General features: G+C 41.4%; 1 protein-coding gene across 2 annotated transcripts; it reads left to right on the top strand.

Moving 5' to 3' along the window:
• Positions 1–6,284: 6,284 nt before the first annotated feature.
• Positions 6,285–13,724, top strand: LOC307259347 (leukocyte elastase inhibitor-like). Of its 2 annotated transcripts, none has more exons than XM_080039159.1 (9): positions 6,285–6,397; positions 6,825–7,006; positions 7,417–7,554; positions 7,756–7,873; positions 8,090–8,232; positions 8,426–8,503; positions 8,931–9,020; positions 10,317–10,491; positions 10,830–13,724. In XM_080039159.1, exons 2-9 carry the CDS (start codon positions 6,830–6,832, stop codon positions 11,108–11,110), a joined length of 1,200 nt encoding a protein of 399 aa, XP_079895285.1. In that variant the 5' UTR covers positions 6,285–6,397; positions 6,825–6,829; the 3' UTR covers positions 11,111–13,724. The 2 variants fall into 2 exon arrangements, with proteins under 2 accessions (XP_079895285.1, XP_079895284.1); XM_080039158.1 differs by having other exon boundaries at positions 6,812–7,006.
• Positions 13,725–15,582: the final 1,858 nt, after the last annotated feature.

The following is a 15,582-nucleotide window of genomic DNA, read 5'->3' as shown; positions in this document are numbered from 1 at the left end:
TTTTGTTGAAATTGAGGCGCATACTGACAAAAAAGGCCCAGCCTCCTACACCAAAAATATAAAATAGGAGGGGGGGTATCAAATATTATTTCTGCTGTGGGTCAAAATAAGATGGTGAGTCCACCACGGATGGAGATGTGTAGTGGTTGATGGGCGGTCAGATGGTGGGGGTCAGTCCACTCCTTTACCTCAGCTCTGCCTTTACCTGTGGGTCAACTGGTTGTTGAGGAGGTCCGGGAACGTCTGCTTCGTCTCAGTGCTTAATGAGCCACCTAGCAGAGGCACACCAAGAGTTAGCCAAGCCTACACACTATGTCCTCGGTGCACACCTGGTTATAATCGAGGGGCATTACTCATGTCGGTACTATCACATAGATACATTCTCCTTTCACATAGGGGAGAACGGGGGAATCTGAGGCATCGGGTAATGTGAGCCACCCCTGTATCTAGGCAACGGAAAACATTTGTGGTCATGTGAGATATATGTTTTCAAGCCCCTCTCATTTCCCCATGGCCCTGAAAGAGAGGACTTCATGGTGCTGTGGTAAGCATGTTTTTTCACCAAAATAGGTATTTTGCATATAAAAGTAAATTTTCTTGCTGTCAATTTAATCAACTGTTGTTTCAAAGCAAATGTATTCACGTAGAAAAACTTATATCATACGTGTTGATGAACTACCAACATATGAAACCATGTGATGCTGATAACTGAAGATTAGCCTGAAATGCTAAGAGAGGTAGTTTTTTCTCAAATTGTGGTGGTGGGGGAAAGTGAGCCAAATGCTGTGGGGGAAAGTGAGCCACTGTCTCACTTTCCCCCACCAAAAGGCACAAGTTAAGTTTAGTCTTACACATATTTTAATGTAATATTACATAACATGTGTTTTATTTTAATGTCATACACATTGTAGAAAAGCCATCATGCCAAGGAAATACACCAGGAAGACAACCTGGGGCAACCACACGGAAAGAGCACCTTCTCATCTTTCCCTGTAACCTTCAAGGCTGGAATGTAGAGTAGGCCTAGTTGTAGAGTATGACAGGCTGATGTTATAATACAGTTGGGTCTTCTCCTGTGTTCTGAGTCCCAGGCTGTTCTCGCTGGTTCTGATTTTCCTATGCTTTGACCCCCAGACACTAGCTGGCTCTAAGGGTCCTATGTTCTGACCCCCAGACTGTGTTCTAATCTAACTGGTTCTATCTTTCATTTGAATCTTATTAAAACCTTTTGAATTATAATATGTTGTATTTGATTTTGTTCAGAGTTACTTTCAAGTGTTTAGAAAATTTCCTTTGCTTAATTTACCAAACCCCATCATTATTTTACTAGTCCGACATTAGTTCTGGAATGTGTGGCTAGCTTTCAGGATTCTTACTGTTACAATATGTGTTGTTATGGTAGTTTCAGAGTGGAAAAAGTAAGTGGATCAGTTTACCCCACAGCTGGGGTAAAGTGAGCCACATGACAACTTTTTTTAAAACATTCATATTTTCACTGCCCTTTGTCTTGAAAAAATTCTGCTAATGCCCATTTCTAGGAAACACCCTGAATTAATAGGAAATGTGTAAATTTGAGTGATAAATCATTGTAGCTCCCTTAGAGGGGAGCAAATGTAAAAAGTGGCTCAGATTACCCCGTTCTCCCCTACATATATTTTCACACTCACACATCAACATTCTCTGTTTTCACATCCATGTTGTTTCTACCCACATGGACAGTCTGCTTGATTTTTCAGGATTTGCTGGATGTGCATAAACTCCACCATCAGCTTAAATAACTAAGTAGCTAACAAAACAATTTACTGCATAATAATCTCAGTATGTGTGTGTGTGTGTGTGTGTGTGTGTGTGTGTGTGTGTGTGTGTGTGTGTGTGTGTGTGGACTTAATGAAACTAGACTACTAGTGCCTTTATTTCCAAACCCAGACTTCTGCTGCTGTTGCTATGGACGATTCGCCTCAATCCTTAGGCGCCCCAGCTCTGATCCAAACCTAGGGGGCAGGGGGGGGGAGAGCTTTGAACAACAACAAAAACAAAAATGTTGCTGATAAAGTGACACACCTCAGAGGAGAAACATTTTGAATAACATTCTGGAGGTGCTGCTCCTCGTGAAAGGAGAATAGCTGGCACATTTTCATCAGTCAAGTCAAAAGAAAATGTCACTGAAGGGCACAGGGAGAACTCCGTTGCTCTCTTGATCTTAACCAGGGAGGTTGGAAGTGTTGGTTAAGACTGTAGCTGCCTGTGTTTGGATAGGGGGGGGGGGGGGGGTTATCAAATATTCTTTCTGCTGTGGGCTAGGGGGTCAAAAGAAGATGCTGAGTCCACCACAGATGGAGATTTGTAGTGGTTGATGGGTGGTCAAGGAGTCCACTCCTCTCCCTCTGCTCTGCCTTTACCTGTGGGTCACCTGGTTGTTGAGGAGGCCCGGGAACGTCTGCTCCGTCTCAGTGCTTAATGAGCCACCTAGCAGAGGCACACCAAGAGTTAGCCAAGCCTGCACACTATGTCCATGGTGCACACCTGGTTATGAGGGACATTACTCATGTCGGTACTATCACATAAATACATTCTCCTTTCACATACATATATTTTTACACTCACACATAAACATTCTCTGTTGTCACATCCATGTTGTTTCTACCCACATAGACAGTCCCCTTGATTTTTGAGGACTTGCTGGATGTGCATAAACTCCACCATCAGCTTCAATAACTAAGTAGCTAACAAAACAATTGACTGCATAATAACCTCAGTGTGTGTGTGTGTGTGTGTGTGTGTGTGTGTGGACTTTATGAAACTAGAGTAGTAGTGGTAGTGACAAGACTTCTAGTGCCCTTATTTCCAAACCCAGACTTCTGCTGTTGTTGCTATGGACGATTTGTCTCAATCCTCAGGCGACCCAGCCCTGATCCACACCTAGGAGGGGTGAGCTTTGAACAACAACAAAAACAAAAACATGTTGCAGCCGCAGGATTCTGTTAAAGTGCCACACCTCAGAGATGAAACATGTTGGATGACATTCTGGAGGTGATGCTCCTCGTGTGAAAAGAATACCTGCCACTTTTTCATCAGTCAAGTCAAAAGAAAATGTCACAAAAGGGCACATGGAGAACTTGGTTGTTCTCTTGATCTTAACCAGGTTGGAAGTGTTGGTTAAGGTTGTAGCTTACAAAGATTTAAGGTACATTTTCTTAAACAAGGCCTCGCAGATCTAGGTGGGTTTACCTGCAAAGCTCATAATGACAAAGTCACCATCATCATCTTTCTGGCCATCTGAACACTTCTCAGTGGTGTCGTTAAGTGGAATGGAGATGTCAGTCTCTTCTGAGCTACTGTAGACCAGTGATTTTCAACCTTTTTTGAGTCGCGGCACATTTTTTACATTTACAAAATCCTGGGGCACACCACCAACCAAAATGACACAAAATGACACTCTAACACAGTACATATAATACATATAGTTAATAATATAGTTTCTAAATGTATTTATACTCACTAAGTGTGAAACCTGGGCCTGTTTCGATGAACACAAAATGGATGTCCTGGCAGGAATGGTAGAAAGACCGTTAGCATGAGCCTAGAGCTGTCTAGCTTCACACGTATCTGTCTAAATAAATTGTGTTTTATTATAGACACTAAACTGTATGTGAATACATGTTTGCGTATTCCATATGCATAGTGCATGTTGCTATGTCAGGCTAAAGTGAGCTAAAACTGAGTCTATGCATGATTTTGATTTGATTCATTTGAATATTTTATTATTGTGTCATGCATTAGCATGCCCAGCCCACAAGGGCTTACAAGACACCATTATAAAACACAGACAGACCAAAAACCAAAAATAGATGCTAAACAATACTAACATTAACAATATAAACCATCCTATGCATGTGGTGTTGTGTAGAATGGTCATAGAGATTATATGTTTTTTTAATTAAAAAATTATGTTAATTTGTATAAGGTTCAGTGAGAATTTGATTTGATTAGGGTACCAAATATATTTAATTTAAGCAATACAAAGCATTATGTTATCTAATGTGGAACCACAATGCTATAATGATTTGGATAAGGGAAACCAAAATGCATTTGAACTATTTTGTGGTAATTCTCAGGTCATTTCTTTCTATGTTGATCAACTGGGTGATAGGACAATATTCCTGGATTCTTCAGCCTAACTGGTTCGATTGGAGAGGAGTAGGCTACAGCAGGCCTGGAGAGTGGCCAGCAAACCCAAGTACCGGATCTAAAGAGAGCGAAAAATGATTCCAATGTGCTCATTGAAATAACAGTGGCAGGACCAGGTTAAACTAGTTTTTAGTCACAAGAGAGTGATAATTATGTTGTTTTATCTTCAGCCCATAATTAAAAATGGCACTGTTATGTTTTTTGTTTTTTTTAACGTTGCACTGAGAAACAACAATGATATACACTTCAAGGAAGAGAGAGTAGAAAATATATATTTTGTCCAACCTAACTGCTGAATCAGTGTGTCTTGTTTCACCATTTCAGTAATCCATTTTCTCCCAAGCGACCTGGAGCTTCTGATATTCTGGTCCACAACGAAATTATATATTTTTTTCTTACCATATAGCGTTTTATGAGTACTGATGTTATACTGTACATATGTTTGCTCAGTATCATAACTAGTGGTACTGGGTGTTATGGTACACTTTACTGAGCTTTTTGAATATAAATTTTTGGACGATATGTGGTTAAGAAATTGCCGAAATGACACCTAAATAAATAAATGTATTAGTTGTATTGTCTTTTTTAGAGGTATTGATGGTACTTGCTGTGTACCTACTTGTTGTGTAACTACTGAAAAAAGTTCAATTTACTTCAAATAAATGTTCTTTCCTGTTCAGATATGCTGCCTATATATTTTTTAACTTTACTTTGGGGTCATCCAGTGTTACTCGTCAGTTGAGCAAAACTTGTCTCTATTTTGTACTGTTACTAGTTCGTAGAGTGTCTACTGTTCTCAACTGTTTTCACTTTAATTTGACAGTCCTAAGACCTCTCTACTAATGCTTTACTCTACTAAAATTATCCTATAGTTAACTAACACTTAGTTGAATGCATGGTACATGTTTGTTGACAGTTCTGTTGAGTGTCAACTAACTCACAGTTGAATATCAACTAAACATCTACTAATTGTGCAACTTATAGTTAACTTACAGTTAGTTAAATGCATGTTTCTTATTTGTTGAACAAGCTCTGTTGAATATCAACTCATTCACTGTTGACATACAACTGCATACTGATGGCTTGTTGAGTGTCAACAGTGGACTATCAAACTAAAGTGTTACCTTGGTTTTATTTTAGTCTTTTGACTACACAATTGATTTCCGAAAAAAAGTATGCGGCATTCATAAACACACACCTGTTATTTGATATAAAAAATACTGGTATTGATACAAATTAATTAATACTGATTAAACTATATAAAACTCCAAAAGGCTCAAGAGGTTCACATAGTTTCAAGCAGCACTGTATATGTTTTTACACTTTATAATTCCATGCACAGGTATCCACTTTTGACCTAGGTGAATCTATCTTGGGGTGTGTCCTTGGGCTAGACCCACCTTGCCTCGTGTGACTGTGTATGACTGCTGTATGTTTGAGGTGGTGGTCGGAGGGGCCGTAGGCGCTGAATGGCAGCCACACTTCCGTCAGTTTGCCCAAGGGCAGCTGTGGCTACTATCGTAGTTTACCACCACTGGTATGACTGTTTGTGAATGAAAAGCGAGAAAAGCGCTATATAAATTGAATATATTATTATTAGGGGGCCAAGCCCGAGACGGCATGGGACCGCGTTTTGAAGTCCCATGACCATACTTAATAAGTACAGGCCTTCAAGTATTGAGGGCCCGTAACGTATTGTTATTCGCCATACTTCTTCTTCTTATTATTATTACTTCCGTCAACCAATACAATTCCTTCCTTTGTTTGATGTATCTTTGAACACTGTAGACCTAAAGCCTTTGGGAAAATCAATATCTGCACTGTCTGCAAGTGTACAGTGCACGATAACAGCAGAATCTCGTCATGTTACCCCCAGGGGTTAGGGTGGAGTATTGTAGCTTTTTATTTTTTTAGTTTTTGAAGCACTTTTTGTTGGCACTGCTGTGTATGAAAAGTTCTATAAATAAAGTTATTGCATTCCCTTTGTGTCTATTATGCAACCAAAAGGAATAGATTTGAATCTGTGAATGTAGCTACTGTCATTTACTGATGAACCTATCCTATTCAGTTGGATTGCACAATAAAGACAGGGAAGTAATATCATTGCCAAAGCTTTTTGGGGCGTGTCAGCAAGTGAATAAAACCAGGAGTCTCAAACAGACATCTGGATCACTTAGGACAATCAGCAGAGTGTTCATCAGTAGGCTAAGTATGTGTGTGTTTCTTTTTATTAATGTTTAAGTAGGCCTAGTAGAGGCATACTAGAGATATTGTTGTTGTCGTGATCAAAACAAATGTCAGCTATAGTTCTAATAATAATGTATGTATGTCTGATGCATGTGTTTATATCAGAATAGTATTGTAGGGTATGCCTGGAACATCCATCACTGCATGTTTAAGATTGGGTGATAACAGATGGATATTATTAACAAGTACATTTCATACAATGCATGGCTACGATGGTTAGCACTGATTTACAATGTCATTTTGTTAGCCCCTTTAAAGGTCCTGAATATCAGTGTTTTTTTATTGTGAACCTTCTCAGATAGGGTGATTAAAATATACAGGTGTTTTGTGTAACGATCATAGACTGTATGATTGAGGACTCATGCTCTGCCCTCAGTTCTTTGGAACAGACACAATGGCGTCATCAACTCCTCTCTCCAAGGCCAACACCACCTTCTCCCTGGCTTTGCTCAAACAGCTGGGTGATGAGGACAAGACTGCAAATCTCTTCTACTCCCCTTTTAGCATCTCTTCAGCACTGGCTATGGCGATGCTGGGGGCCAGGGGCAACACAGCCACACAGATGGCAGAGGTACAGTACATGCAAGATCTGCAGTCCACTGTTTTGCATATGTACAGTATTTGACCTGTTTGTGTTGGTACAAATACACAAAGTGCAGCCAAGATTTGGGTCGAAAAATCTTCTATGAGCTTCACTGCACCACCTGTTCTACAGTTATTCACTAAACTCAACTGACTGTGAGCGCACGTTATTAAAGGCGACTCATCTGTATTTATTTTTTTAACTCCTCTCTTCTTGCCACACAGGTATACAGGCTAAAGGAAACAGTTTAACGATTGTTTTCTATATGAAAAACATCTACCAGAAAAATTAACAGTGACACAGACTTGCTAAAAGTTAACACAGAAACTTCATATTTACTTTTTCCAAATCAATTTATATTCAAACCTAAATGCATCTCTGTCACACTTTGTCCACAGTGCCTGAAAACTCAGGATTGTCTGGACGTCCATGTCAGCTTTGCCCAACTGCTGAGCGAGCTCAACAAGCCCAATGCTTCGTTTGCCCTCAGCATTGCCAACAGGCTGTATGGCGAGCAGTCCTTCCAGTTTGTTGAGGTGTGTGTGTGTGTGTGTGTGTGTGTGTGTGTGTGTGTGCCCAAGTGTGTATCTTTGTGTGAATGTGTGGTTGTGTTAACATTACCGCAGGCTTGAGTGAATGAGAGGAAAACTATCATGGCTGTAATATGTTCTAATTCAATGGGCTGAATGAGTCGATGAGAATATTTGGTTAAGGTTACGTGTTGTTTATGCTTCCAGGATTTCCTAAAACAAACCAGGAAACACTACAAGGCAGAGTTGGACGCTGTGGACTTCAGAACCAGTTCAGAGGCAGCCAGGGTCAAGATCAACAGCTGGGTGGAGGAGCAGACACAAGGTGCATTACACACACTAACATACACACCATTGGTTTGTGGCTTGACCCACTCCAAACCTTAAAGATTGGGATGAATTCCATCGGGTGAAACACAAAAAAAAAAGTTAAACGACAAATGTTTGCTTCAGATTGTCTTGATCTTTGGTTTGAAACGTTGCCGTGGTCTCTGCGTTATTGCTTCATTTTGGTTCCATTTGGTTTAAATGTTGTCACCAGGTAAAATCCTGGATATGGTGATCGCGGGCGCGGTGCACAGTAATACCAAGCTGGTGCTGGTCAATGCCATCTACTTCAAAGGCACCTGGAATACACCTTTCCTGGAGGTCCGCACGCATGATGCTCAGTTTAGAGTCAACAAGGTAAAACTGAACTCAATGATGATGCTTCACTTAAAATGTCTGGTATATCAGGTTAGGATACACATACTGTAGCTGGGTCTCATCGGTTTACACAATCAACGCATCAATGTTAATATCCAAAATAGCCAGATAGCAGATTCAAGCATGTGCATTTTATCATTGAAAATGTGTTTCCTTTGTGTGTTCTCTTCAGAATGACACCAAGCCAGTGAAGATGATGAAACAGAAAAGTTACTTTCCTGTTGTCGCCATTCCTGAAGCCAACTGTCAGGTAATCTAGCAATTGATCAGTCAGTTAATAACAAATCTAACACTCTAAACAACTGACGTTAGCTCATAATAACACAAAATCATTATAAGTTGGTAGAAAATCTCTCGTCAAATTTGTTTAAAATGTGTATTTATAAACAATACTCAATATACACATTAAAGCATAGATCTAACCAATGACTTGATTATCCATAGTTTTCTATCTCTAAGCCTCACAATGATTAAGTGTGTTAGAACAAAACTAAATTATACCTTATAAATATTTAAAAAAAAATTAATACACCTGAACAGATATTTTTAACATAACCTATTGATAATAAACGTAGGTAGCTAATGGTATGTCACTTGCATTTGGAAGTGACCCTTAAAACAAGTTGTCAGACCAGTGTATATATTTCCTTAAATATCTGAAACCCTCTGTTGGACAGATCCTTGAGATGCCTTACAAAGGGAAGGAGCTCAGCATGCTCATCTTTCTGCCCAATGACAGGGAGGGTGGAACAACAGGTCTGGAGAAGGTAGGGCTCACGCATACACACACGCACACACATGGCCGTATGCAGGGTTCTTGAAAAAAAATGAATTTCCCTGATCCAGATATGAAATTTTTAAGACGTTTGGAGATACATATGTTACAGCGGGGGTGGTTGGACGCAAGCGCAGAGACGAACTGGTGTTTAGATTTTTCTGAACAGAGATCAGGCGTGGGCTGGCAGGCATGGGGCTCCAGGTGGGCAAAGGGGAGAATCCAGGAGGACAGGCAAGTGGCACAGTGGGCTGTAGGCTACCTGTCTCACCTCCATCACCTTCACTCTTTCTTTCTCTCTGTCTCCTGTCCCGTATCTTTGTTCCCAAAGCAGAGCTTTGACTGACATCTAAAAGTACAGAAATTGATTTGATGACTAATTCAGAGCAATCTTTAATGAACTATTCATTCTTTATTTAAACTTGAGGATCTTTATGCTTACATGTAATTGCAATATCTGTCAAATGAATTTCTGTTGTTATTAAATCAATGAGTTTAGTGGAGAGGACAACTGCAGTCAAAATGCATTATCCAATAAACTACAATCATCTTCCAATAATTTCTACTATCATGAAGAATTATGAAGAATCTATTTAAACTGTATTAGTCATCAACACTCAGTGTTATTTCTACTAAGTAGATGTCAAGAGGGGTGATAATAATTATGTAGTGGACAGTTGAGTATTCTCTGTTGATGATATTGATAAACCAGCCTTGTCTCTTATCAGAGCTCAGTTATCTCAAGTGACTTTGTTGTGCCAACCAGGCATGAAGTTGTCAAAATGGAGAGTGCCTGGTTCATTGATGGCTGGATTTAACTGACCACTAACAGCAGTGATGATGACTTACTTTGCTCTTCTTTAAAAATCTCTTCATGTTAATTTCCAATCTATCAGATTTCTATTGAAGACCAAACATTAGCGTGACGCTGCCATGTGGATTTACACATGCACTACGCAGCTGAGAGCTGCCCCAGTAACCCAAACCCTTTCTAATATGGAAATTATCCCAAGGAGCAGACAGAATGGATTTGATTGACAGATCGCTCTTAAAACAACAATGTGTGGATCTAAATAGTTATTTAACTTCTATTTTTATTCACCTTTTGAAAAATGCCGAAGTCCGGGCCGCGGTGACATCAATGGTGGATACGGTCATGCACGCACACATACACACAGTATATTTTATATACTATCTATGATACACACACACACACACACACACACACACACACACACACACACACACACACACACACTTGTAATTGTTGACACTGTGTCCACCCCAGCTGGAGAAGCAGCTGACCTATGAGAAGTTTGTGGAGTGGACTGGTCCAGACATGATGAAAGAAGAACAGGTTCAAGTGAGCCTGCCTCGATTCAAGATGGAGGAGACCTATGTCCTGAACGATGTCCTGAAAAGCATGGGCATGGTGGATGCTTTTGACCAGTGTGACTTCTCTGGTGAGACATATTGCTGCACCACATCAGATACAGTATACAGTGTACAGTACATTAAAGCTGTTATAAGGTGGGGGCGCCCTTAGCTCAGTAGGTAGGGCGTCCCCCCCCCGGGCCGGGCCCAGCAGCAGACCCGGGTTCGATTCCAGCCCGCGGTCGTTCTCTGCATGTCACTCCCTTCTCTGCCCCATTTCACATCTGTCTCTTCAACCTGTCAATAAAGCATGAAAAATGCAAAAAAAAAAGCTGTTATAAGGTGTCACAGCGCTGTTTAACTGACGACCAGTTGTCCAATAGCATAAAAGTTGCAAATGTCATTGCAGTTTTCTCTTCTGTGACAGGTATGTCTTTAGACAAAGGTCTGGTGATGTCAAAAGTCGTCCACAAGGCTTTTTTGGAGGTGAACGAGGAGGGAACTGAGGCTGCTGCTGCCACTACTATTTTTATAGAGACTACGAGCTACAATCCCCGACTTGTCTACTTCCGGGCAGACCACCCCTTCCTCTTCTTCATCCGACATAACCCCTCCATGAGCGTTCTCTTTGCCGGGCGATTCTGCTCCCCACTGAAAAACGAAACGGTGCATCCGCAAAGCTACTTTCGCGGATGCACGTTGGTATAATTTACATGACAACAGCAAACGCAGGCTTGAAACCACAAACTTTTGAAACCACCTCCCAGGGAGGAATCTTTGGAAAACACAACTGTTTTGGTATCTTGTAAACTGGCGAAAATGGTTTCTCTGGTAACGCTGACGGCTCCACTTCACACATGCGTAGTCTATAACATTTGCTGTCAAAATACCTTTTATATACTATCTATGCTAAATACCCACACGTGAGTTATAAAGTTAGAAGACAACATGCACGGTGTCTCTGCGGCACCATCTAAGCGATTAGTAAGTTATTGCGACCACCTGCCACTTTTGCTGGGGAAAGATTTGTGCTCTGCCGGTTTTTCTAGCAAAATAAACTTGTGTCACCACCTGTAATGCCAGGGACACGGCTTGCTTTCAACATTAAAAAACACTATCTATAGATCAGCGCGCAGCAGTTAAATTACTGTTCAGACAAAAAGAGCATTAAGGCTACGGCTTCACATTAAAAGCATTTCAGTGGCTTCACATTAATAGCATTTCACTGGACAAACGTGAGTTGACTTTTATTTTGAAGCACGCCTTACAGGAAGGCCGCTCACAAAGCCCTTTGCTTCACAGTCACAGCCCTGCAGCGCTGCAGTCGTAACAGCAAACAATACTTGTAAAGGCCCATTCACATCCTACGGTAAATACGGATAGGGACCCTTTCATCCGGTCCCAGAGGTCATTTCGTCCGTCAGTGGGTCCGTCGCCAGAGAGCTTACGAATCCGGAGCTCTCCGGACAAACCGGAGCAATACCACCGGAAATCGAGGGGGCAGTATAGAGTATAGAGACAGAAGTCCAACCATTCGCTCAAATCGAAATGACCTCTATGATTATTATTATATTATCTATGATTGAAAGTGCCAAAACATGCACCCCACACGCAAAATATTGTGTTATTACTTTTCGAAGCAATCCTCCACATGGTGGCGCTTTTTTTAAGCCCTGTTACGGAAAATCCATTTTGTAATATTAACTTTGTTATATTAACCTTGTAAGATTAACCTTTTGCTTTTATATAATAAGAAATAACCATTATAATTAACTTGTAAGCCAATAATCAGTTACTTCAATTTCTGACGGTCACAGCTTAAAGCTGCAGTTGAGAGTTTCAGCCGTTGGGATCCCAACGGCTGTTTCCCCAACGCTCTACCTGCTGTAGCTCCTCCCTCTGAACGACAGCTATGCACGTTCATGTGAATTCAGTTACATTGACAGGAGACAAACACCATGTCCGATTCCGAGGTGATTAAACATTAGTAATGATAACTACATACGTACATATTGAGCATACATTTTAATCACAGACATACCATGTATGTTAGCTTAAAATCATTGTAAGTGTGCTGGTAGGCCTAACAAAAGTAGCTGTAACAGCCAGGCAAGATAGCAAACTAATTGTAACAGAGCGGAGAGGTGTGTGTGTGTATCTCCTGCTCTGACCGCAGCTGGGAGGGGAGGGGGGGGGCTGCTGCGCGAGGAGCGGGCTGCCTGTCAGTGCTCCCGCTGCTCGTTGAGAAGAGGTGATACTTGCTTTGGCGAAAAAAGTCACCAATAACACCAGAAAAAAAAGCTAGATTTGTTGCTTGTCGCTGTTTTGAAAAATATAGCGACAAAATCGCTATGAGTACACTGAGCACAGGACGAGGGATATAGGGCCAGCGGACGTCCTGCTGCTAGCGGCAGGCAGCCTAGGGGCAGAGGAAGGGGACGAGGTCGCGGTCGGAGAGGTCTTGACGTGATAGGGCAAGAAGACATGGCCGGTGTACTTTTTTTCGAGCTCTCTCCGTCTCCCTTTTAGCAGTTAACTTTTCAACATTCGTCTTTCCTCGTTTTTTTGCTGTCTTAGCGGTGTTAGTTGTTGGTATCCGGGGAATGGTAAATTGAGGGTTCGTTTGTGAAGACATTGCTACTCGCTGTCCGCCGTAGTAGCCTAGTACCAAACAGTAGGCTAGTGTCAGACTGCTAGGGTCGTGAACGCTCACGCAACTGACGCATCAACGCCGTTGCCAAGGTCCCACAGCCAATAAGAACGGAGAATCTGACCTCGCTCTGATTGGTCAAAATTAACATGAGCGGTGGCAATTTTGGGGGGCAGCACACAGAGGCAGGGGGAGCAAAGTGATAAAAAAATATTTTCAGACCACTTCACCTACATATAGCTGAATGGCTATTATGACAGTTTTGCCAAATATTACAGTGAAAAAACTATCAACTGCCGCTTTAACATGATAGACGTGAGAAAATTGCAGCCTTGGGAGAAGTAAACTTTCTCAGCACAGAATGGAATGATGCTAGCTGCAGGCAATCACATGAGAGGCATGTGAGATAGGATACTTTTTTCTTTCCGCATTGACAGCTCTCGTTCATGTTATTGGACCAATAACATGAGCCAACCATCTGCGGGACCCGATGACCAGTACCACCACGACTCATCACTGCGACAATTATAAACCAATTATAATTCTGCACATTTCATATATATTTGAGTCTGTAACATGTTAAATTAATTCTGATACTCACCCCTGTATTATGTGATCACATAATCTTGCCTATTCAGTTTCCTTAAATAAAACTAAAGCTTTGAAAATATAAGCTCGAAATAGATAATTTTCTCTTGTTATTATTCCTTCAACAACTTTGAATTAAAGAATAATTTTTTTCCAAATTTTTTGCTGATTTTAAAGTGTTATTTATTTCCATACCCCCCAACAATGTCAAAGGATTTATTCTAACATGCAGAGATAAACAAATTGTGCAATTTTTGAAAATAGATGTCCCTCCTCCTGAGGCCTGTTGCATAAAACTAAGATAAGGGATTAACCCAGGATATTTTGTTTATCCTGGCTTGCGTTATCCATGATCCGGTTGCATAAAAGCAGAGGGACATAAGTTACCATGGAGATTTATTTACGTTTACGTACGTTTCTTTACGTTTAGCCTGGTCCCGATGATACATTTTCCTGAGCTAAAGCTGAGAAATTCACCGCAGCTCCAGACTGACTACTGAAGGGAAAATTTAATTTGAGCGGAAGTAGGTAGACGGGCGGAGCCAGGCTAAATTGGGATAAAGATTCGAATCCAAATACCTCAACCGCTCCACTTGTTCTCTTTGGTCCCTCCCCTATGGTCCCTCCCTGACACGCTCTACACCAACAAAGTTGTGCCAAAGTGAATGGACAGTCCCAACAAGAACAGAGAATCGGAGCCTCGCTCTGATTGGTCAAAGTGTCAGCTCATATTAACTTTGACCAATCAGAAATCATATACCCCAGCTTTAAGACAATACTCAGCTTAAGCTTGAAGATATCTGCAGACTATAAACCTATACAAAGACTGGTCTTCCACATGGAAGACTTGAACATATTTTTCTAGCATTTAACTTGTATGATAATCTTTACTGGGTGTCAGTGAAGCTGGATTCTTTTTATATTGCTTTAATTCTGGACTCTTGTTATACATGAAGATGATAACTGAATGAATGACTGTGAATAGTTAGGACTCTGAAACAATGTTTAATAGATAAGGAATATACCAGCTCAACCTGGTTTGTATCTAATGAGTCGGCAGATTGTGTCTGAGCTAGAATCCTCAGGTTGGGGGTGTTGTTATCACTGTTAATTCAGTTCCTTTCGCAAAAGTTTTAATAAAACCCCAAAAGAAAACAACTGTTAGTGTCAGAAGAAGTGGGATCGTGTGTGTGAGGGTGTCTAAGCTTGGGTCAACGGTGATCAGGCATCCTGAAGAGACAGGCCCTACACAGCCTCAACCTCCCATCATACTGTTAGGAGACCAGAGACCAAACTTGTTCACCGCTGCCATCCAATCGCGTAAAGGCCAGGACACACCAGTCCGACATGTTCCGACTACGCAAAAAATGGAGTCGGCCGTTTCAGGAAGCTCCAGTCTTCCCGTCGCGGCCAAAGAACACACCGAGACGACTGTTTATTTTCCGTACGCTCGCGGGACGTAATGTCTCCACAACAGCAGGCGGCGCTAATCTGTATTGTGGCCCGAAAAAATACGAAAGCCGGAAATGATTGGACATCTCTCTAGAGCATAAACATAGATAGAAATACGTATTTATATTTATGGACCATAAGAGCACAATTTTTAGCAGAGTGTCGAGCATGGTGTCGAGCAGTCAACAAGGGTTGATGCATGTGAGTACTCTCAAAACGAAACGAACAAACACATTAAAACGATGGCTAGCTGTTGTTAGCTGTTTGTGCTAACCGCCTCACTTCCGGGCTTCACTGATTCGCTAGCCCTCCACCAATCAAATTGCTCCAAATGAAAGACGGTCGGCCGCCGATTGAACATGTTCAATCGGCGGCCGACAGGCTCAAAACAAGCCCGACGACCTCTACGTCGGCCGACGTCACGGCACACACCAAACAGATTCGTCTTTTTTTTTGACGACGGCGATTATCGGGCTGGTGTGTCCTGGCC

This window comes from Ammodytes marinus, assembly GCF_949987685.1.
Source record: "Ammodytes marinus genome assembly, chromosome: 2".
Taxonomy (NCBI): Eukaryota; Metazoa; Chordata; class Actinopteri; order Uranoscopiformes; family Ammodytidae; genus Ammodytes; species Ammodytes marinus.
This window is presented reverse-complemented; position numbering and strand designations above follow the sequence as displayed.

Excerpts from the sequence above, each read along its gene's own strand:
- LOC307259347 (XM_080039159.1), top strand. The coding sequence starts at position 6,830 with ATGGCGTCATCAACTCCTCTCTCCAAGGCCAACACCACCTTCTCCCTG. Across the intron at positions 9,021-10,316 it reads GAACAACAGGTCTGGAGAAG|CTGGAGAAGCAGCTGACCTA; the intron begins GTAGGGCTCACG and ends TGTCCACCCCAG. Across the intron at positions 10,492-10,829 it reads TGACCAGTGTGACTTCTCTG|GTATGTCTTTAGACAAAGGT; the intron begins GTGAGACATATT and ends CTTCTGTGACAG.